The 24485-nt window shown below is 40.6% G+C and overlaps 1 protein-coding gene across 1 annotated transcript in view; it reads left to right on the top strand.

Annotated features, from left to right (window-relative positions):
* EAF1 (ELL associated factor 1) overlaps positions 1-19392 on the top strand; it is a 20331-nt gene extending 939 nt beyond the window's left edge. Inside the window, exons 2-6 of the mRNA XM_035318064.1 lie at positions 2969-3063; positions 6250-6386; positions 8983-9149; positions 15461-15691; positions 17671-19392. Coding sequence (XP_035173955.1) covers positions 2969-3063; positions 6250-6386; positions 8983-9149; positions 15461-15691; positions 17671-17717 — 677 coding nt within the window. The 3' untranslated portion in view covers positions 17718-19392. The remainder of the gene's footprint in view (positions 1-2968; positions 3064-6249; positions 6387-8982; positions 9150-15460; positions 15692-17670) is intronic.
* Positions 19393-24485: the final 5093 nt, after the last annotated feature.

Below are 24485 nucleotides of genomic sequence, written 5' to 3'. Positions count from 1 at the left end.
AACTTTTTCATACCTCCTCCGTGAGGGGCTGGCCAGCTTGCTTTTATTATTATTATGTTTATTTATTTATTATTATTTTTAGTGGCAGTTGTAGGACAGGTCACCCCCAGCCTCTGCCTGGCTCATCCTGCGTGGCAGGAGCACCTGAAGAGGAGCCCAGCTCGCCAGCAGCCAGAGCATCCGCAGTTTGAAAATCAGTAGTTGTGCTCATGAGGAGGCGACGCGTAACCCTGCGACCTCCTCCCGGGCTGCGCTAGCGATCTAGATACTAAGTCACTTTCCAGGAAGGCGAGGAGAAATGACTCAGGTTCATACAGTATTGCCACATGCATGGTAATTCTGAAGAGTAGAGATGAAGTGTGAGGCGAGGTCTTAAGCAGTAAGAGAGTTTTGGAATAATAATGTGTTTTTGTTGGTGTTCTATTTTAAGACACCAGATATCATTGTAACTTCTCATTCCTAGCAATGGGTGCATTTTATTTCATATTAGGAAGTGGTTTTGAAGGGGAGCTCACTATGTTTCTGTGCTTGAATTCTGTGGGCAAGAAATCTCTATTTCATCCCCTAAACCAGTTCCAGATTTAAAATAAGTATTTAATCACCTATAATAAATGAAAGCAACACTGAAGTCATATTTCAGTAGCCTTGTGTTAAGATGGAAAAATTGTACAGTCAGTAATAGGATATTTTGTTATATGATGCATGATCCTAGGCACAGTGTCATGGCCTGCTTTCATACGGTGTGAGTACGTAGTTTCAGTGAGATCATTCATCTGAGTGAGACTTGAAAGAGCAACTTTCTAGATTGAGCTTTTACCCGAGAAGATGATCAGTGGTCGAAGCAAAGCTATTGCCCTAAACAGTGAGCCTCCATCTAATGCATCAACACTTAAATTTGTGTGGTTCACCCCTCTGATATGCATAATTACACCATGTTAAGGAATACCATGCTATACGTACGGTATATTTAGCTGTTTATGCATAATACTGAAGGCTTCTAGCCAGCGCTAACACACTAGCAAATCTATATTTATATGGTAAAGTTTTCAAATAGCCCGACCATCAGATGAATGAGGTTGCTGTCTGGCACTGTATGAATTACACCCAAGCCATATCCAGATGGAAATCCAGTGTATTTCTAGTATTGACAGTGCTTTTGAGTTCTAATCAAGTTCTTAAGGGGTTACAAAGCCAAAGCACTCCAGACTACAACTGAAAGAGTGCAGTTTTATTTCCAAAGAGTTTTTTTGTGAGCTGTATTTTCAGACAGTGACTCTCAAGTGAGATCTCTTGATTTTCTGGTTAAAACTTATTTTTTTTTCTAGACATCGATGTTGAATGATTTCTCTGGGATCTAAGTGCAATATTATTCCTGTAATCCTCTTCACGCAAACTACATACAGTAAGAGGATTTTGCAGGCTAAATTTGTCTGTGCCTTCTTAAAATACTTTATTATTTTCTGTAACGTGTATGAAATTCTACGCTGAAAAACTGGGATATCTTTGGAAAATATCTAAAACCGTTTGACTTTTAGAAAAAAGGGTTGTGGTTGCATTTGGATAGACATGTGTGCTTCATCTCAACAAAATTAGCCATGCACACCTAATAAGCTTTCTAAATGAAAGCAATTAGTTGCTCTTAGCAAATATGCAACATTGTTTTATTGATACCTAAGAAAGAAGTGTGATATGATGAGCTTTTTCATTTAGCAACTGTACTGTTGAAACTCTAGATCCCTTTTTGGCAACGACACTTACTCTTCTACAGCTGGTTTGTTTTGTTTAGCAAGCTCGCACATAAAATAGGTGGGTGACAATAGCTAGAAATAGACTGCGCAGATGAAAATGAAGGATGTGATTAGGTCTGGCAGTTAAGGCATGAAGATTAAGTCAAGTGTGGCCAATTCTGCTTGTTGTGCTGTCAAAGTAAAACTCAATTAGACATTAACGTCCCCTTAATGAGATTTTTTTACAAGCTGTTTTTTTTTTTTTCCCTGCAAACATACTTTTCATACTGGAATTACATTTTTTTTTTCTGAGATACTAATGTCTTAACTGATGAAGTAATTAAACATCTTTGGTTGCAAATATAGTTACACCTCTTCATATCCAGAGATGCTAGAATTGAATGGATGGTTGTTTAAAATACAACAAAAAATTAAAAACAAAACCAAAAATATATCTTACCTTATTTCACTTTGTCTAAATCCTCTGTCAAAATGTTGCATGTTTTTTTATGGCTCATCAGCATGACAGAATTATTCAGGGGAACGTACTTAAGTTACACATACTGAAGTTAAAATGTTCTTAGTTCAAATAAATATACTAAACAGAAGTGTGTTATTTGAGGGACACAGTATTCTCTGCAGTGCAGCAATTTTCTTTATACTAGGGCTAGATTAGAGCTTTAACTTTCTCACCTTAGTCATGCTGTCCATCCACAGCAGCTTTGGCCTTGTGTGCTCCTCCAAGCTCTCCTCTAACCTTAAGGAGGTGTTATGAAGGCAAGATGCCTCTTAGTAGTTAGTGGATCAGCTAAATGATCTGAGATCACTAAGTTAGTCTTTGCCACAGATGCAGTCCTCAGGTTTGAAACTGGCAGGAGCCACGCAGAGCCCTGGGTCTTGAAGCTAGTACCCCTTTGGGATGCTTGGCACAGCTTTACACCTGTGTGCAACATCAGATGTCACCAAAAGCCTGGACTTTGGGGAAGCCTTCTTTTGGTCTTTCAGACACTGTCTAGAAACTGGCTCATTTTAAAAAGCAAATTTAGAGTCTGGTGTCATCATGTGGCTGGGGCTCTGAGCACAGACGCTTTGTACCAGTGCGTTATTACACCCCTGCTGTAAGCTACCATGTATTTTGGCATTCCCTGTAATCACAGTGAATGTGCAGTGACTTTTTACGGGGCAGCATTCTGACGGCTCAAGACTCTTGGAAACATAATCACCATTATTTTCCTCTTTAGATGATTTTAAGCCAGCCTCGATCGATACATCTTGTGAAGGGGAGCTCCAAGTTGGTAAAGGAGATGATGTAACCATCACTTTGCCACATATTCCAGTAAGTGTGCTACATGTTTCCCTGTTTAGGAACTTTGCAACATAGATCTTCTACTGTACATGTTCTTTTTTGTCTTTGTAAAAACAGGTGGGCTCAATATTTGAGCATGCAGACTTGCAGCATGGTATGTGAGGGAAGGACTATGCTATTGATGTTAAGGGTTTTATTTGTAAGGTTCCAGTTTGTACATTTGTTTTGATTCCTTCCTTCCTGTTATTACTTGATTAATAAGAAGATTCTTCTTGCTCACTGAAGGTTTCCATCAGTTTTTAGTGCTACAGCTTAAAGAATAAAGGCAGAGTAACTTTGGGTTTAGTCAAGGTGTGATGTTCAGAAGCCAGGTAGGCCCGGGTGCTTGTTTACAATAACATGTACAGATAGCACAGACCATTCCCTGCCTCGAGTTTTATCAATGGAAGTGAGAGGGAATTTTCTACTGAGTGACAATGAAGTGGTTTCCCATCCACTTCCTCCTCAAATTATGCCATAAAGATCTACTGTGTGAGGATGATGGTCAAACAGCAATAAAACAAGTGCTCAAACTGTTTATAGATGCAGTTGTTTTGTAATTGAAGGCTCGGTGCCTGCCTTCCCAAAACAAAAGAAAGTACTTACATGCTGGAACCAGATTTGTTTATTAGCTGAAGCTAATGCTAGGTGTCAAGCCAATAAACCAGAATGCACAGATGCAGATAGGTTTGGTGGTTGCAGGGGAGCGCCCAGCACTTTGGAAGCCATGTGTCATATCCTCGTGGTGGTGTTTTTTTCTAGCATGTTGGTGTTTTTAATTGGTAGGTGATGGTTCTGTGGTAATTCCCACTGAATGAGGCTTTAGCCTGCTTCCCCTGCTCCAGTTTTTTTATACGGCTTTGGTCACGTTTAGTGCTGCATAAGGTTGTGAGCTTTTATTTGTCTATAAAAGTGAAGAGCTCAGTAGTGCTATTAGGGAGCAAGCAACACTGTTTAATAGCAATGGCATTCATCTTTGACTGGGAACTGTGTTGTTCATTCATCTTTTCTGTTGAACAACATCACTTGCAACATCCCTTTCCAAATCTCTGTACTGACGAGTTTAAATTGTGTGTCTTCCCATGAGTGCGAGTGGCTTTCAGCTTGTATTGTGCTCCAGAGGGGTAAGAGCTAACTTCACTGAGTGCAGCCCCTGGGTGCATGTTGTTCCATGGAAGTGTTATGTATGTTCAGCAAAAAGAGCTGGGAAACACTGGGTTGTGGTAAAGAAGAATGAAAAGTTTTGTGATCTTTTTATCCTTAGGAGGTTTACTGAATTTCTTGGATCCTGCTTTGCTTCTGAGCCGTCTAACAACTGGGCAGGATTCAGATTCTGGCTTGTTTTTTGAAACTGCCTGATCCCTGAGGAGATCTCTGTTTGATTTATTCAGTGGAGATGTTTTTGTGTCCCTTGCCACTTGGGTAACTTGAAACACTGTTTCTACTTGTGGCTTTTACATTTGATAAACAGCCATAGTTGGGGCAGTGAAGTATTTGTTTGTTTAAAAAAAAACTCTATACTTGAAGGGTTAAATCTGATTTAACAAACTTGGTTAAATGCCACCTGTTCCATCTGCCGCCTTCTATCCTGTAATCATCAGAATCTACAAGCCAGTGTTGTTTAGGCAATAACATAAAAACTAAAGATTTAATTTTAAGCAATAGGGTGGGACTGTTAGTTTGCTTAGGTAGGGCTTACATTTCTGCTTATTTTTTAGCCAAAATCGCAGTCTTTTCTGAGTTAAGAGGCCTCTAGGTAGCAGAATGATGGCCAACAAACTTTGATCATTTTTCATTAAATTTGTGTTTTTATTTCCTGACTTACTTGTCAACAGGGAGCAGGCTTTGACTTTCAGCTTGCTTTTTATTCTCTTAAATGTTATTTTCCTCTCTTAAATGTAGGAATGATAAAAATGTAAAATGCCTTTGAAGACTAGACTTTCATGAGACTGATGTTTTCTGAATCACATCTGTATATCTTATGCTTTCTTTGTTGGGAATTCAGGTATTTTGCCCTTACTATTCTGAAGCTGTTTCAGATTCAAACATATTCCATTTATTAGCAGTATTGAGAAAAGTAATTTTATTCTGAGTGGATAAAATCTGATTGTTTATTCTGCTCAGAATACAACGTACTCCTCTTGTCCCTGATTTCGGTTGCCTTCCTGCCACATGTGTGAAGAAGCATATCAATAAACATTTTTTTTTAATTCATTTTGTAGAACAGCATTACGTTACAGAGAAATCTGAGAAAGATTCAGAGCTGAGAACTTATTTCCGTGTGTTTCGTAGAGCAATGTGTCCTATTTTGATATAATCAGATGCGAGTCCATGCTGCTGTGTGCAGGTAGACCATAACCTATTCTGCCTCTTGTAACCCCAAAGCCAGGTGTATGGGCTGGCTTTTGTGTGAATAAACTGCAGTGTAGCTTAATCTCAGAAATATCTGTTAGCCACTGCAGAAGACCACATGAATTTGTCTTTATTGCTTCTCAGTCTAAGCCCTTGGATCTATATGGGTCTATGCAGTGTTGTGTGGGCTTGAGGACTTTCTGGAAGGAGTCAAATACCCCATTTGCTTTTGACAAAGCATTTTGGTGTAATTGCTCCGCTTCTATCTGAGTTTGAAGAAGGCAGCTACTCTTGCATAGTTTGTGAAGTTGCTTGTAAAACTTGTCTTCTTAAATATCGTCTTACTTTTTCACTTGATAGAATAAATACAAAGCGTTTTAAATCATTTTTCAATTGACCACGTATTTCTTCAGGCAGTAGTTCTGCTACATGAGTAATTAGATTTATTATTTATTTTTTTTTTATCCAAACCCAAGATTTCTTGAGCAGAAATCTCTGACGTTCATTAGAATCAGCTATGCAAATTCAGTTATGTTACCGTTTTGGGAAGGAGAACTGTAAGTAATGGCAACTAAGGAAAAGATGTTTTGTCACTGCTGAGACACTTAAAATGATGAAAGACACCAACATTACTGTGAGGAAATGTCTGATTCTACTGTGTTAATTGTATTTTTCCCTTTTCATGAATGAATATTTTCTGAAAGAACTAAATATTAGCTACTTGGCCTCCTAATCAGAATACATACATATATTTGTTTTAGTGTTTATAAACTTGTGGATAGGGGAATATAACCAAATAAATATGTGCTCTTTCTTTGATACCAGGGTTCAACTCCTCCAATGACTGTGTTTAAAGGAAATAAAAGGCCATATCAGAAGGACTGTGTGCTTATTATCAATCATGACACTGGGGAATATGTACTGGAAAAACTTAGTAGCAGCATTCAAGTCAAGAAAACAAGGTAAAGCTGGTGACAGGGCTAAGTTAAGATGACAATTTTTTGCTGGTTTCCTGCTCAGACCATCTTTCAAACCCGAACCCTGTTTCTTTTATTTTGTAGTAATGTTTGCTTACTAAACTTTATCGGCTCTATGTGGCCATTATCTTGCCAAAAATGCAAATAGCTGTTGGGAGTGTGAATCCAAGAGTAAAGAATTCGTAAATTCTCAGCTGCTGAAAGGACATAATTATAGTTTGCGATGAAACACCTCTGATGATTTGAAGGTTTGGAAGCTGGCTGAAAGATGGGATGTGTTTCAGGAATCTCTGGTTAGTTGAAATAGAAGATGGAAATACTAGGCTGTCAAAAGGATTGTTGGACTTTATAGGCTTGTTCCCCACAGCTTCCTGCGAGAGTCATGGTGCTTTAATAATATGCTATTAAGGTGTAAGAAACGCTCATCATCATTTTGGATCAATGCTATGCTGAGCAGAGCAAATGTCCAAAGCCTCCAGTTGAGGAGAGGAAAAGAAAACTGAGGGAATAATGGTTGTGAGGTTTTGCCTGGAATTGCTGAGGCCAGAAAGCCTTTCTGACCCAATATTCTGACTTCACTGCACAAATGCTACAAAGTGAGCAGTCAAAACATTTTTAGTAATCTTGCTGCCCTGCAAGTGCCTGAAGCTTCTGCACCATGTTCTTTCAGCACCACTGAGCCACAGGTTTTTGAGATCTAAAGAGAAAGCAATTATTCAAATGTCTTATGAAGAAGAGGCTCTTAAACAATTTTACAAGTATGATACATTAAAAAAAAAAAAAAAAAAGTTTACTGCAGTGTTGAGCTTTTAGCTGCTAAAGCTAATAGAAACGTGGGTTGCAGGTTGTCAAGAGTTGTCTGGAAGCTTGCCAAAAAACACCTTGAATTAAAGGTAAATGGTTGTAACACAATGGATGAGTCACTGATGTGAAAACTCATCCGTGTGGCATTCAGAGGCAAGGCATCTTGTCCAGTGGATAAGAGTGCATTATAAATGAGATTTGGAATGCCAACAATTTAAGTTCTGTTGACTTTGTCCGGGTGAAGCTTATGTCAGAAAGAAGCACAGAAATGCAAGGAGAACTTGGGTTCAATGAGGTGTTTAGGATCCATTGAGTTTTGGCTCTGGCAAAGTTTAAAGTATTTCAACTTTTCTTAAGCAGAGGCAGGGTAGAAAAAAAGAAATGGATAATCTCGTGTTTTGAGGAACAGTTATTTTTTTTAGAGCTGTTCGGTATTCTAGCTCAGAAGTGGCATTTTTTCATGGCTACTTTGATCTTTAACGACCTGTGGACACTCTGTGGGAGCAGAGTTATTAGTGTTAACATCCTGATTGCATTCCCAGGGAAGTAATTGCACTTTTTCTACATAAAGGCTTCTGTAGTTCCAAGAGCATGATTAATACTGGAAACTATCTTTTGCTTTTATCTTTTTATCTTTCACAGGAGATAGTGAGTATATCCCAGATCCCCACTTCTACTGTAAATGACTATGTAAAGTGTATTAATGTGGTATCTAAAGGCAGCATTTCAGTGATGAGTGAAGAGGTGGCTCTGTGTTTGGTTTTTGAGGTTGCATCTATCATTCAATGTGGCAGGGAGAAAGAATCATAGAATCCCAAGAGATGTTTGAGTTAGCACTAAATGTACTAGCTCAGGTACCAGAAGTGGTTTAGCTAAAGTCCAGAAAGTTCCACATGGGCTTGTTTAACTTCTTTTCTTGGTGGGATTAGCTCACAGGCACAAAATGTCACATTACTGATCTGGGACCATCCTAGAAGCAAAACTGAGTTCTTAATGTCCACGTGAGCTGGTTCTGCCCTCTGCTACGTACAGACATATTCCCAAAGGCCTTATGACAAATACACTACATACTTTAACCTCATTATGGTGTATCATAGAGGGACCTGAATACATTTTGTTTTGTTTTTCTTCCAAGGATAACTGACTGTTCTACGATCTGAATCACATGATTGATTCAGAAAAATGAAGAAGCACTTGAGTTGGATTGAACAGCTAGGCTTGACATAATTCTGTGGAGGATTTTCCACTAAGGAAATATCTTAAACTGTTTTTTATCACTTTTATTCACTTGCAAGTGAATGAAAAATGGGGGGTAAATGCTTGCATGCTGTATTTATCAGTAAAACTGATGGCTCCAGTCAGGTTGACCGCTATGAGAGTTCAGTTTGAGACTGTACGATTGCAAGTGAGAAAATAGTTTCTTTTGCTAGGATAGTTTTAAGCAGGATTTTGTTATGAGTGGATTTTTTTTTTTAGGTTGCTAATTGTTTTTTAACAATACAACCATTAATTGCTAAATTAAAGCCTTCATTGTTCTTCAGCTGGCAACACTGAAAAACGTCTGTTTTTGAAAATATATTTTGTAAGGATGCAGTATGCAGATTTGCTGTTGAAAGCATGTTTTGGGTACAGAAACCTGTCATTCACTGTTCAGCTTTATAAGGCAATGCAGAGTGATGTTCAAAAGGAAGTCACACATCATGCATTAGCACAAGGATATTGAAAAAGCTGAACACGGTTGCACGGTCCTGCTGAATGTCTCTGGTTCTTGTTTCAGAGCAGAGGGCAGCAGTAAGATCCAAGCCCGAATAGAACAACAGTCTGCCCGAGCCTCTCAACCTCCTTCACAGTTCAGAGCCCCAACCAAGCCAGCAACTGGACCTAAAACTTCTCCGTTGAAAGATAACCCTTCACCTGAGCCTCAACTGGATGACATTAAGAGAGGTAAAGAAGGGTTTGTAGTTTCCTGAGTTTTGGTCGGCTTCCTTTCTTCTTTTTTTTTATAAAAGCTATGTCTTAGAATTTATACAAACACATTAGAACGTTCAGGGATTCAAAGCTGGCATTTGGCACCTGATTTGTTGTCTTTATATCTCATTTTAAGCTATCGTAATGAATTATTTATTCTCTTCTGCCAGCATAGGTATTTATGCTGCAATCTTCTCTGGCATGAGAGAGCTTCTTCTTTCCAGGTTATTTTCTCTCTTCTAAACTATTTCTCTGTTCTGAGAAGAAGACAACAGGTGTGGATTCAAAACAAAACAGGTGTAGAAGCTAGGGCAGCTGAATACTAGATGGGCTGAAAGGGTGTCTTAGGTAACAACAACAACAACAAATGCCGATCCAAGATCTCGTTATGCAATCAAGTAACTTGAGGAAAAAAAAAAAAAAGTTGTTCCTGTATGGAGTGAGGTTGGAGCCATTTGTTAGGGGGATGTAAGGGCTCTGTGGCTGAGACCCCATCAGGAGACCTGGAGTCTGTGTCTTGCCAAGCAGTGCTAATAGGGGAGGGATGAGCGAGAAAACAACTGCACAGCTTCCATTACCACAACCACTCCTCTTTGGCTTTTATCACACCTGCCATTTAATTGCTGTACTTACCCTTCAAGAGCCTTGAAGAACTTCAAGGGATTATTGGCCCAACTCTGTCTCCTGCTCAAGCAATGCTTTGTTTCATTGTTGCGCTGTGGGCAGGGCTCACATTCTTGGCCCAAGTCCTTCCTTTCATGCCGGTGTGATACCTGGTTTTGCTGTGGTTAATACAGTCAACATGGGCATAATTTTAAATTTAAATTTTATTTGGTTCTCTTGGATTCCTTGTCTGGCATCAGACACAATTATTTTACGTTAAGATTGTTCTTTCTGTCTAGTGTTTTCTTTCTGGGTCTCTTCCCTTGTCCCATATAGCTATTTTTGCCTGCAGACTTAACCTATATTAATTTCCCAGCCTATGTTAAGAGCTTAGCAGGTTTTGATGTTGTTTTTGTTTTGTTTTCAGTTCTTGGTAATCACTGGGTGACACTTTTACAGCTAAGCTGTCTGTGTGTCTGTATAGGTGCTGACTTGTCTCACACTTTCACAGCAGTAGTATTTGCAATACCTGGATGCTGGTCAGCAGACAGAATCGAAGTCTGAGACTTTGTTAGCTACAGTTCCCTTAGCTGCATTGCCATTTTTATTTTCTGTGTAATAGGTAAGGAGAAACATATTAGGTTATATATCAACTTAAAAATTCAGTCAATTGAGAATTTTAAATGTCTTTACTCATGATGTATGATAAGCTACTTAACCATGTGGGCACTCTTTTACATACTTACAGGAATTTATAGAGGTCGTGTTGTCACAATAGAATTTTTATATTTGTCTGGTGCAACACCTGTTCTGCAGTAACCATTTTCAAGTGGTCTAAAATTATAAGTCATGTTCTAGTGATTTTTTTTCTTCCACATGATTGTTTTTTACTGGGAAGTACTTCCAAACAAATAATCTGTAGAGTCTGGTTTCCAAAATCAAGCCAAACAACACCTGACTCGTACTAAAATTAGGATGTTGAGTTGGCATTCAATAGAGTTCTGCAAGGTCCAAAAAGGAAGAAAGCAAAAATACCCAGGCAGTTTTCTGTCTGCTTATAGTATATATGCTTTTAAACTTTTTAAGCATTCTTCAATTCTAAGCAATCATCAATCTTTTGGTACCCTTGAAAATAATCATTGATTATCTACAGTGTCAGCGTTACTAAACAATTTATGTCATGAGAAACTACTGGAGAGGTAGAACTAAAATGGTACCATTGTACAATGAAAATGATAAAACTTAAATATAAAAGCTGTGAGAGAGTTTCTCCAGAACTTGAAAGTCTTTGGCCATAAAGATGCACGTTAAAGGAAAATTAGTGGGACTGGAGACTTTGTTCTTTCCAGTCAAGCAGTGGTTTTCCTTTTGGTTGAATTTATCTCCTTTCTATTAAAAATAAACAAACATATAGCTGAAATTCTATGTTGTTTCTTCAGTGGACACAGCGCAGAACTTACAGTCCTCAGAGGAGGTGGTTAAAAACATCTCTGTGGCACTATGACGTTCTTTTTGTTCCCAGTATGCCCTACTCAAGGGTGTGGTAAGATGCATAGCCCTTGTGATATTTAACAGTGGTTTTAAGCAAACCTCAGTGCAGGCTTTTGCTTACCTCCACTACCCTCAGCTGTGTGCTCCCACAGCTCCCCTTACAGATGAGCTGGGAAATGAATTCCAGGTAGGTCAGTCCTCTCATCCATCCCATTACACAGCTGTCCAAACAGCGGTGCTTGAGGACAGAAGCAGAGCACATGGGAGTTGAGCCAGTACTTTCCTTCATGCAGGAGACCTTTGGGAGGCTGTCTCTAGGGTCCCACACTAGAAGAGTCTTTTCCTGTGTAAGCTTTTATATTGTCCTCCTGCTTTAAGGGGACAACAGAGAGGGTGAGAGCTTGTTTGTTCAAACTCTTGGCTGCATATGATCACATTTCATTAAGCAGTGAATATTTGGACATATATACCACAATACAGTCATTTATGTTAATGAAATTACTGGTGTTTTTCAGATATATTTGACCACAACAGAAATGTTTTTAATAACATTGACATATTTTAAGCATGCGGTACCTGATACAACACCGAAATGTATTTCTGCTTTGGAAACTATAAATTCAGTGCTTAAAAATCTGAGCAGATCTTGTTTATTTAAAATGCAGCTGTAGTCCTGCAAGTATTATTCCATAGAACAGTATTTGTCTCTCAAGGACTTTTCAATCAAATTTGCACTTCACTGTAAAACAGTGCATCTTCTAGCTGCCAGCTCTGCATACTCAAAATGCCAGTATCAAGTTGATTTCTATCCACCCTGCATACCATTATTAACAGTGATTATTCTGCTATGAGCATACAGCCTTATTCTTCATAAAGCTGAATGACTTTATTTCCAAAAGCCCTTGGTATTCTTGCAGCCCAAGGTTAGGGCTTTAGTTAAAAATCCTGCATAGCCTTTTGGAGTTGAGAGAAGAGGCAAGAACACTTACCCATGATTACTGAAAGAGATTAGGACATTTGATACAAAATACATAGGAAAAAAAAAGATCCCTGTTGAGAAAGGCCGTTCTGTGTTTTTATGATGATTTCTGACCTTGAATTTTTTTCTTACTCTAAAACTGCACGGACTGCCAGTGTAAGACAGTAAGCTGTTTTGTTTTCCTGAAAGAAAGTCTACAGTGGTATCATGAAATATGCAAAAGTTAAGGTTCCCGTGGCAATGTCAGGCTTTGCAGATTATGTAGACTCATTTAAAGTAAATGTACAAAAACATACTGTATGAAAAGCTTTCTTAAAACTAACTATGGCACATCCTGACTCTTGTCATCTTTTAAGCCTTAAAGGTTCATCAACAAGGTGTTTGATCTTGTGGAACTAAAAGTGATCTGACTTTTTCATTGTTCAGCTTAGGGTATATGTACACACACGTACACGCACAACTGTTTTAATTGGAGGCACCGCAAGGAAGCATTTAGCCAAGGCTTCAACACCTGTAACTGCACTAAGCATAACAGGCAAATTGGAAATGCAAAATCTGACAGTTTTAAAGTAGATGTGCTCTTCCTGTAAGGCTCTGGTGTCACTGTTGGCTTAACCGCTGGCTTTGGTGGGGTGACATGAGCGATTTGAAGAAGCTTTCTTAGCGGTCTTGCTGGAGTTGTGCCTGAGACTTTTAATGATGCAGCAGCCACCATAACACTTGTGAAAACAATTATGTTTTTCTCATCTGCCCATAGATTAGACATTCACAGTTCTAGACTCAAGGAATTAAGAGACAAGACACCTAAAAGGAAGTGAAGGAACAGCCTCTGTGGGGTGAAAGTTGGTTAGAAAATTTCATCAGAACTGCATTTTCATCCCTAACCACTGTCACGGACAACACCATTTGCTTCCAGCTCATTGAAGCTCGTGATGGTGCTGTTTTGCTTTCCCTATGCACTTACAGCATGGTAGGCCTTTCCAGTTCTTCCAAGGCATTGTCCCTTTTACTCCTCATAACCCCAACTCTCTAATCTTGCTTTCCCACCCACCGGCCAGCATCACTTCCTTCAGTTACCTTCTCGCCTACTGTATTCAGTTTGAACTTGTTCAGACTTTTTTCCTCTCTAGTTCTCTGGAGTGCATTTCCTGTTGCATCTTTTCCCTTTCATCACCATTTTAATAAATATATATATATAAAAAGGGAAAGAGCTTTTTTTTGCCATTTGCTTTTCCCCTATGACTTTCTTAGTTCTGAACTCAGAGAACGTTTATAATTTTAAATCTTAGATATGGTTAGGCTGAGAGCAGTGACTTGCAAGTGCTCATTTGTATGTGTATCAGATTCTAGCCATGAAATGGATTTTTAAGGCCTGCAAGGCTGTGTTGGGGGAGGGACAGAGGGAGAAAGGCATTACAGTACAAAATCATATCTTCTGTTGGCCTAATCATATATTCTTCCTCCCTCTTCTAGTAGTCTCTCATGTTATGCCTTAAAGATGAAAGGGTAAACTTTGCCTGGCATACTTATAAAGCACAAAAAAACACAGATGGTCTAGTCAGGGATCTACCTTCAGGAAGTAAGTTGGATGAACAGCCCCACTATCCCTACATACCCAGCCAGAGTTAGTCACATGGTCATTCCTTTTCAATATGCCTCTATTTCAATATAACTATAGCATTTGAAATTGAGCTTTGAACTTTGAAATTGAAAAGTTGGAGTTTTTAATTTGGCAAAAGAAAACTTCATTTCTCAAACCAATACATGCTAAACTAGAGGAACTCTCTCCAATGTGGAGGCTGAAAACTCTCTTGTTACTCCCAAGTGTTAAGCAGCCCAAGGAAAACAGATCTTTTTAAAAAAGAGAAGAGTTCCAGTTGCTCAGACTTGCTCCTGGACAAACTGAAGAAAATAAGAATGAAATTGGTGCCATTTTTATATAAAGGAGGGATTTGTTTTGTAGGGATCTGGTTATGCCATATCAAGAAGGATATCCCCAGTTCAGGAGCTGGGGTTTATCTCACTCTGAATAAGCCTCATCTAAGGGGAATTTTGCCTGGTGTCAGTTCCCCATTTGTTGGATAGAGATGATAGTACATGTGTTGTCTCTCACTTATTTCATTCTTGTCTCTTTGGCCTGTGGGTTCTCCAGGGCAAGCACTGAGTTCTCACCATGTGAATTTAGAGCTACTACCACAATGATGGGCTACGTTTCGAGTGTTTCTCATACTTTGCATGGCATGCATGTGGATATGGTTCCCTCTTGGAAACCTGCCTGGGGGAACTGTGTCATTAGATACTTGACTTTCTGGGTGGATACAAAAAATGTCTTCTAATAGTATTTAGGACACTTATAATTATGACAAATTTAACAATGTGGATTTGTTTGGGGTGACTTACCTTAATGGCTGCTTGGCAACTGGTTGTTCAGCCAGCATCAACTCTTGCCAATGAGGCTGTCGTGGTATTCCACTATTTCTTTGCACTGGCAACACTAAAGTGAGGTGTGGCTGATTTGAATGACTTCCCAGTTTCAGAATAGTCTGTTTTTCCTGGCTACTTGCAAGCTCTGTAGCAGGTTAAGGTACTGTTACCAGTCCAACATGTGAAAGTTCTCATGTATTCTCATCTGCTCCACTGCAGAATTTATCTGATGTCGTTTATCTGTTCCTCAAGTTTGCTTAGAATGAGTTGTGTGACTTTGCACTGGAGCAGTTTCATCCGTTATCTTAAGGCAGTTTTTGTTGTGGCCTCTCTCTCTCATTGCATTTCCCAAGAGCCTAAATGTCAGTGATGTCTAACAATTTAGACTGCTGTGTGTTTAAAAGTTTTGTTTGTTTGTTTTTTTAAGAAGGGGCTTGGTGTTGGCCTGTAAAACTCAATCAGAAAATTTATTTGCTTTGTATGTAGAGCATATAACTTGTGGAAAACAATGAAGCAGGAAGCGCTTTCATGAGAGTGAAGTGTATAGATAGTAAGTAGTAAGTGAAGGTTTTACGATAATAACCTTTGCTGCTCTTTAAATTCAGCTGCAACAATTAGGTTGAAAAGTTGTCAGGATTTTTTGGTTTTCCTTCCTGACTCTCTCTTTCATGTGAGGTAGTTTGATGTGATAAATTATGCTCAAGGAAACTCTTGCATTTTCACATTCTTTGCCCAGATTCCATGGGGCCCTATTCATGGTTTCAAGCAGATGAATGTCCTTTTCTTTCAGAGCTGAGAGCAGAGGTTGAAATTATCGAGCAGATGAGCAGCAGCAGTGGAAGCAGCTCATCGGATTCAGAAAGCTCATCGGGGAGCGAAGATGAAAGCTCCAGCAGTGAGGGGGAAGAGCCAGCACATGTTTCCCCTTCCCAGCCGCCGCACCAGCAGTATAACAACAGGAATGCTGTTGCTAACGGCACCAGCAGGCCACAAGGAAGCAATCAGCTCATGAACACGCTCCGTAAGTAAAGCCTTGCGTCCTATCGCTGCTGAAGCTGCTTGAGAGCACTCATTTTCTTAGCACGTTAAGCTAACTCCGTGAAGTGCAGCTGGCCGAACAGTAGTCCCGGGGAGGTGCACTGGCTGAAATATGTGGACAGATTTTTTGAACAGAAGGCTGAGACCCATCTGAAGGTGTGGAGATTGCTTCAGTCTGGTCTAGAGCCTGTGGGCATCAGTGTGATGGCCCCCATCGACCATGCTGAGCCTTGATTCAGGCCTCCAGCTGGAAGGAGTGGGTAGCAGATCATCAGTGCAGGGGATACGGGGCACTGGAGGATGGGAATTATGTTAGTGTGAAAACACAGATTAGGTATAAATAGTGGGATTGCCACATGTGTCAGTGAAAGGCCTGTGGAGAATTGTGAGTGACACAAGGCTGTCCTGTGATCACAAATGCACAGTCTCTGGCTTTGCTGTTAGCAGTGTTGCATTGTCAGAGTATTTGCTCTATCCTGTGCTGGTTTCAGTTGTGTTTTCACGAATACCACGTTTTGAATATTTTGAATGTTTGCCAAATACTCACATAAAAACATCACAGCTCTAATGTTTGAAGGCACTGAATCACTACAAACTCACTCCATCATTTAAGAAGTATTTCTGTCATATTGGACTCTATCTGGGCAGATGGTTTACATCTGCATTGCTCTTCCCTTTTGCTAGATGAGGTTCAGTGCATTTACATGAAACTAGAACTTAGTTATCATAAATTGTTCTTAATTCCTCCTGAGGCATTTTTGAGTACGTCTCTTGGCATCCACACACAGTGAACTGGTGGGGTTGAAATGCAGATAAATACAGGGTTTCCAGCTTCAAGGAGACAAGTTCAGATGTTTTATAGACAATAATGAAAAGGCCTGCTGGAAAACTGGAGAGGCCAGTCAGTGTTTCTGCCAGTCATGTATGCTAGAGGAGACCCTTGGGTGATTTCCAAAGTTCAGCAACGTCAGTAAGACTCTTCATGTCCCTGTTTCTGATTGTGAGCTGCTTCTACCCTGCTTCTTTTGGCCATGACTGCAATACTGCACAGGTCAATACATTTCAAGAAGCCTTTGACCCCAGGAGGATTTGGGAGCTGTTGAGGTAGCTACTTTTCTTTGCAGGCAGTGATTTCTGCCTGACCTTGAGTTTTGAAGTCACTGGTAACCTTAAACCAAATTTCCCCAAGAGGGGAAAGGAGATTAAGAAATCCAGGGCATAGCGGTTGCATACCTGCTCTGCCGAGGACCTACCTGTGTTTGAGGCAGGGTCAGGGGAGAGCACTCAAGGGTCTAGGTTCAGTTATCAGCACGCAAACATGATCAATGCCCCCTTTTACCTCCTCCTTGTCACCAAATCACAAATGCTCTGCAGGACGGGCTCTGAGACTGGAGGTTTGGTCCACATCCAGTCCTCTCTGCACTTTGGAGGGGTGCCCTTGGCCTTCCTTTACCTCCACACCCTGTGTCAGCTCAGTTCAGCCAGCAGCCTTGAGTTGCAATAGCTTTAACATTCCTGCTGCCTTATTGACACGCAGAGGCCTTGCCTTGGCTACCCAATCCCCCTTAAAACAACAAAAACAAAAAAAAAGTCTATTTTAATAGGGTCAAGAAAGCCAGGGAATTCCCCAGTGCCTCGTCCTGGAGCCATGCACAGGAGCTTGGCCAGGTGGAGGCTGTGAACTCCTCCTGCAGCTGTTAGCAAGGGGAGCGCTGCCCTCCTACAGGGAGCAGCCTCGGTGGCTGTGGAGCCAAGGAGGCTCTGTTTGGCCTGGATCAGGCCATGAGGCAGCTCTTGGTGCTCTTGGGCACGGAGAGCAATTCCATTAGACTGAGGTGACGCTCGCGTTCGGTTCTTGTGTTCTTCCAGCGTACACGTGACTGTTCTTTGGTTTCATTGCAGTGAAATGTGAATTAACGCCTACCTGCTTCTTGTGTTTTGTTGTTTTTTTGTTTTCCAAAGGAAATGACTTGCAGTTGAGCGAGTCTGGGAGCGACAGCGATGACTAGAGGCTGTGCTTTTGCTGTTTTATACATGGAAGAACTAATTTACCTTGAAGTGATCAGATTGCTTACAAAGAGGATCTGGCACAGGAATAGTTCCACATGTGGATTTTTAGTAGAAGGAATGTATAACCCTGCAAAATATCGGATGTCGAGGGCTGTTCTACTTTGTGAATCAAGTGTATATTTTGTCCATATTCTTACTCTTTAAAAGCTTTAAATAGATATGTACAGTAGGTAAGCCAGTATATGGCGCTATGTTCCGGTCTGTTCATCATCTGTAAGCTTTGATGTGCAACTTCATCATGTCATCTAAAAATTTCTTGTTTGTAGAAGATATTCAGAAGATAATCAGCCCAGTGTGTCTTCAGGGAGGGGGGAGGGGGGCGAGGGGGTTGTATATAGGGTGAGCATGAGCCAACAGTGAGATTTAAAAAACTAATAATAATAATGCAGGAGCTAGAGTGTGCACTGAAGTGGGACTGTTATAAATTAAGTTTCAACACTAAGTTGATTTATTTGATTTGGGACTTTTCTAATGTGTTTTTATTGCTATTTATGATTGATTTAATGGACATACTTTTAAACATTTGGAAAGGAGAAATCATAAAACCATGTTTGTCACAAACCTTGCTGCACCAGTGCCTTATAAGCAGTTTTCTTAAACAGAGCTTCAATTCCTGCCATCTTTTGTATGGGGAGCAATACTGAAACCCCTTCAGATTGCTTTTTCAGAGAAGAGCTATAATTCACTTATGGGCCAGCTGTACTCTGAGGGCAGTTTCTCCAGTAAGATAAAGGATCTACATCAGTCACCTGAACACACCGAACAGGAACCAGATCAGCATTTTCTCTTGCAACTGAAGCATCTCATTTAATCCAGACCTTCAGACCTAGATCTTCAGAAATATATAGGAGCCTGTTTGCCAGTGAAATTGCAAGGTCACAAATACAAGATATTGGACTTACTGAAATTGTAGGACCAGAGCCTTGTTTGCAGTTTCCTAAAGGATGCAGAAAGAAGACATGACTAAGAAACTGTGTAACAGCGAAAGTCTCTCTCCCACCACAGCTGTCCAGGTAGACTTTAGTCCGTATCGTTTGCTGGATGTGATCTCCATGCTTGGCAGGATTACACAGAACAAGAAATATTTGCCTACGATGAAATTCACCCCTGTTTAAGGGGGTTTAAAGGGTGCTTAGCTGGATTATCATTAACTTATTTTTTTTTTGTTCCAATGGAAAATGAGTGCCACAAGGCAGCCTCTTAAGGTTGAACACAAGGCTGACTTTTTAAACCCCAAATTAATGACATAGGCCAAGTGACGCCGCAGTTGTGGTGTAATCTGGGGGAACGTGAAGCTGAATTGGATGCCTCTCCATTCTTAAGTGTCTGCTTTGCACTGCTTTTGTCTGTCTGATCATTTGTGTTTTAACTCCTGTTTCTTTAATGAGGGAAAGAAACAGGAAACTTTCCTTTTTTTATGGTATTGAAGAGCAGGGGGACATTGGAAGGGAGATTTTATTAAATGGTTTATTTTTTTTGCATTCGATACATATTTAGGCATATTTTTGCATTATTGTACATACATTTAAAAATACTTCTTTTTTTAAAGTGATTTATGATGTGGGTACATATTTTAACATACAATTATGAAATATACTTGATGTAAAGCCACAACTGATCTCTTTTGTGTTTTTGTTGTTGTGTTGGTTTTTTCCCCGATCCTTCTCTGAGAGTAAAAGTGCTGTGCTCTAACAAGCTTGTACCACTCTGGGACTTTACACTTTGGTGCAGGAGATGTGCATGGTAGCTGGCAGTCTAATTAATGCTACTACTGCTCCTGACTTCCCAGCTTAGGATTTGAATGAGCAGGGAGGCATTTCTGCCACCATTTCCCCATTACTGAAGCTTATTGCTGAGTTCTGATGAGGTTATTACTTGTGCTTAAATGGAAAAGCAGCAGTGTAACGTTTTCATTGCTTCCTTCACTGGCTTCATATACACTCTGAATTCCAGGACACGTCATAGGAATCTTACTAATTATGTGTAAATAAAATATACACAATATTCTTAAGAGGATAAGACAACACTAGGCTACATTAATTCAAATTGCCACTTGAATTACGGTTTAAATCAGCAAGTGGGCAAGCTTTGATCGCTCAGTAAGTTTCTGCCTTGTTTGTACTGAGGTCAAGTTTCCCTGCTATGCCCCCCTAAAAGATTTCTTCCCTTACATATCTGTTGGTGACCAAATGAACTAACTTTTCCTGTGATTGTGTATTGCTTCTAAAGCACATTTGGTCATGTTCTGCGCTCCCTGGAGAGGTGTCGCGTCAGGGGTGGCCAGCCTCAGGTTTGTGAGCTCTTCAGCCACATGTTGCTCACCCAGGTTCTGGCATGGGGCTGGTGAGTAACGTGGTGCCCAGCAGCCTGTTCGTGGCCACAAGCAAGCCAGTCCCTGTGTGTGACCAGTCCGTCCCCTCCACCATGGCATGAGTGGCTCCTGACATCTCCCTGAGAAGCTTTCTGGGATCTCTGCCCTTCTCACAGGTACGTGGTGCATGTTTGGTGAAGGTCAGCCATGTGGAGACCAGTAGGCAACTCATAGAGTCACAAATTCTGGCTGCCTCTACAGTAAGTTTCTCTTAACAAATGTGAGTGTGTGGTAAAGCCATTGCCAGCCTGAAGTTTTGACTGGGGGCTCCTAAAGTTTGATGTTTTGTATGCTGAGAAATTACAAATGCTACTTATTTGTTGTTCGTGGTTTGCAGCAAGTTCTATTCAGATGGAAATGGGAATGGAAATAACTTGTGGAAAAGCAGTTATTTAGAATTCTTTTAATTAGTTGACTGGCAGTATCTTTAACGTGCTGGAGAAATAAGTTGACTAAAATGTTTTGATAAAACCTCTTAATGAAACAAAGTATTCCTGAGTTTCTGGTACCTTCTCCTCCTGCACTAGCAGATCTTAACCACCTTAGGCTAATTGTTTTTTTTTTTTACACACAAAGTAGGAACACTTTTCATATGCCAATTAGTTTAAATGGGAATAAACAGTGCATGTGGAATGCAATTATCAGAATGAACTGAAACTAAGTAAATATTTCACACTGAAGGGAAAGCTGCCTGCTGGCTGCGGTGAGCTTAGTGGTTCAGGGCAGCTTCAGTTTCTGATGCTTTCTTCTGTTCAGTGACTTCATCCAGTGCAGTGGTTTCACTTGCCTTAAAGCTCCACCGGCAAACACGGCCTGCTAATGATTTCTCCCATAATTACAATTGCTTTTGTATTAATAGTCAATAATGACTTAAAGTTAGATTGTCATGATTTACAATATAGTTACTATTTTTTTAATATAAAAGTTGGGCTTACAAGGGGACGACTTCACTCATCTTATCCATCTCAGATGCCCTAAAATATGATCGCACCAGCATCCAACCTCATGTTTGAAGCCTGAGTCATGGGCAGAAAGGCTTCTACCTGCCCTTGTCCCCACGAGGGCCGAGCCGCCTGGCCCAACAGGCACGGCTGCAGTCCCTGCAGCTGAACCCCGTGCACTAGGCAAAACATGTCCCAGGCCCCAGCTGAGAGCCATGAGTTTGCAACAGCGTGCAGCATCACCCTTGCTCCTTCCACCAGAGCATTCCCCTGCCGTCACAAGTCAGGCTGTGATTTTGTTGAGGCAGACTGATGGGAGACGGTCAGTTTGGTTGAGCACTGCGTGGAATAGCTCTAGGCTTCACTAATGGGTGATACACCTATTCTGAAGATATTTTGCCAGGTTGATTTGCACAATTTGCTTTATCACAGACTGGCCATATACATTGTAGTTATGTATAAAATTAGTTTGCTCTGCAAAGCTTTATAATCTTTTTTTTTCCCTCTTTCAAAGTCCATTTATTTGAATAAAAATGAAGTTCAGCAATCCGTGTGCTTTTATTTTATTATTCTTTTTTTTTTTTTTAATTTGGAAGCTAAGAGAAATGTAGCCTGGAATTACTTGTAACGGAGAACACTTATTTTCAGTAATTGCCTGTGCTTCATTGTTCAGCGTGTTATGCATTTCCTGCTAGCAGCTGAGTCATGGACTTCGTATGGATAACACAGCTGCTGAGTTGCCATCTTGATGGGATGGAGGCTTGTGCTAGCAACTTTGAGGGTCTCACGTTCAGCTGGTAATGATGAATGATTAAATCTACCTGGTTATTTACAGGTTGTTTTACACACACAAATGCATAAATAGGAAAGGAAAAATGAAAGTGGTGTTGTTTGCCTTAAAAACGGAAGCTGAGATGTTGGGGAACCATTGGGACAGGCATGTAAATGTAAAGTAGCTGAACGTCAGTGCACATTGTACACCCAGATCCTGTTCTCAGAAGATAAGCTGACTGAATCCTAGCTCTGGTTTATGTGAGAAGGGTGAGCATAAAAATCGTAAGGCATCTGTTTAGCAATTTCTTCCTATTCCAGCTGCTAAACACTCCCTTTCCTGGTTTTGTAATTCCATTATTTCTAGCACATGTATGCTTTCTGCAGCCAAAGTCCAGCAGGAATTCTGCAGGAAAAGGGGTGGATGCTGAAGTTTTACCAATGCATTAGCTGTATTTACCCTTGCTCTAAATTAAATGTGTATGACCTCATGAATGGACCCATCTTCCTCCCCCTTGTTGGCTTTGCCTTTATGAGGACTAAACAGTGTTATGCTGGACAACCAACAAAAAAGTGGCAAAGTGTGAGGGGGGAATACCTCAAGCTGCTGTTGCTTATGTTGAGGGTGCTGTCTAACCGAGCATCATTGTTGTAAATAAAACTCATCACTAATACTGTGCTGTGCCTAGGAGGAGAGAAGTGAGGTTTGGAGAAAGTCATTAAAAATATCTCGCTAAGGGGGTGTGGCATTTGATGCTGCTGAACTTCATTTAGCTCTGCCAGGGGGGTTTGTGTGCCCTCGCCTCCAACACATTTTGGCCAGCTGTGGGTGGAGGCAGGGGCTGGAATGAGGCTGATTTATTTATATTTTTTTCTGTGTGCTGTTGGATCACAGTTGAAGAATGTGTTTTAAAAACAGCCCTGACTAGATGGAGACAAATTATGGGATATCTTGGAAGGAATCATGTGAATTTGACTTGAAATCCCATAGAATCTGTAAACCCTGGTACATCTCCCAATGGCGTGTGACAAAATGCCCCTGATGGACTGAACTTTCTGCAGAAAGGGTCTCTGACCAAAGTACTGCTAAACTGACTGCATATTTGTGCAGTGCTGTGTCATAAGCACCAAGGGCAATGGCTGAAGCTTCCTTAAATATAACCAAAAAAAAAAAAAAAAAAAGAATGAAAAAAAAGATGCACCCTTCTAGTTTATTCTGGGAGGGTGGGGAGGGGGAGAAATGTTCAGATTTTCTTTAGTATAATACGGCTGTACATCCATTTGCTCTAACAGGACTTACAAGTTTCTAAATAATGTATGAAATGGGTTTCTAAGCCACAGGTGAGTGGTATTTTTTGAAAAGTAACCGTGTTCAGCTTCTAATGGGATGGTGTCAAGAGGGTGTTTACAACACAGAACAAACACACTTGCGACTGGCCGTTTCAGTCTGCCATCATGAAGTGGGTCATATCACTTCATAGCAGCGTTGAGATGAGTACTGAAAGCCTGCATCTTCTGGCCTCTTGGCCTCATGAACGAAGCCTGGGTACCATTTGGAAACAGCAGGTTAGGAGCACATTGACACTCAGAGAAACACTGGCTTCCAATTCATTTGGGCACTCTTGACCATCTCACTCCATGCCTCTTGAGGAGCATTTCCATTCAGAAAATTAATTTGGATGTATTTTTGAGTTTTCATCGTTTCCTCTGTGATTTTAATTCTCCTGAACTGTAATATCAGGACTTTCCTAAGGATGGAGTGTAGTAATGCACTAAATATAATGCTGACTCATGCATGAATCTGGCATGAAAATTTTTACCTGAATTTTTTTCCCGACCATCTAGCTGTGTGGTAGGTCTCTACATGAAAACTTTTGAGGCACAGTTGTGCAGGACCTGGGCTGAAGAAAAGCTTTCCCTGCACACTGCACATATGATATAAAGTCCACTTCTGTGCAACCCCAGCCAGCTTCTAAACTCTGCCATCGCCCCTTTGTAACTTGGGTCTTGGCTTTTTCCTCCACAGCTCCGATACTTCCTTAGCATTTTCCTACCACCGTACTTTATAATCATTAACAGAAACAACCAAGCATATGCTCAGGAAAACAGCTACCAAATACCATCATGTGCAGCATGTTCGGGTCAGTCTGGGGATTGTCGTGGTCTGCTAGGAACACAAAGTGTGCCCTGGATTCTATCAGGCTCTGGCCTCACAGGACCTGGGCACTGGTGGCCAAAATTTTGTAAGCATATAGGTAAAGCATCTTTGTCTTGTGCATAAATCTGAATGAATTAGTCTGTGCAGTAAAACCATGGTTACCATAGAGCTGGTTTTTGGAAGGAACTGTTCTGAGGGTCACGTTCAATCGGTATCTTTTCCCCCAGCAGGAACTGGTGATCTCCTTGCCTTAAGACAAGATACAGAGTCAGCCTGACCTGCTACTGAGGCTGGAGGCAGGATCATAAATAAACTGGTGTCAACAAGAAAATAAACCCCTAATTAAACATTAACCAGTCAAGATAGCAGGTTTGGTGGTTGGTTAATGCAGCCAGTGCACTCACTTCCCCAGTGCCACAAGAGATTTTAAGGTGCAGTAAATATCCTATAGCTGTGCCTCTGCTAG

This window comes from Oxyura jamaicensis, chromosome 2 (assembly GCF_011077185.1).
Source record: "Oxyura jamaicensis isolate SHBP4307 breed ruddy duck chromosome 2, BPBGC_Ojam_1.0, whole genome shotgun sequence".
Taxonomy (NCBI): Eukaryota; Metazoa; Chordata; class Aves; order Anseriformes; family Anatidae; genus Oxyura; species Oxyura jamaicensis.
This window is presented reverse-complemented; position numbering and strand designations above follow the sequence as displayed.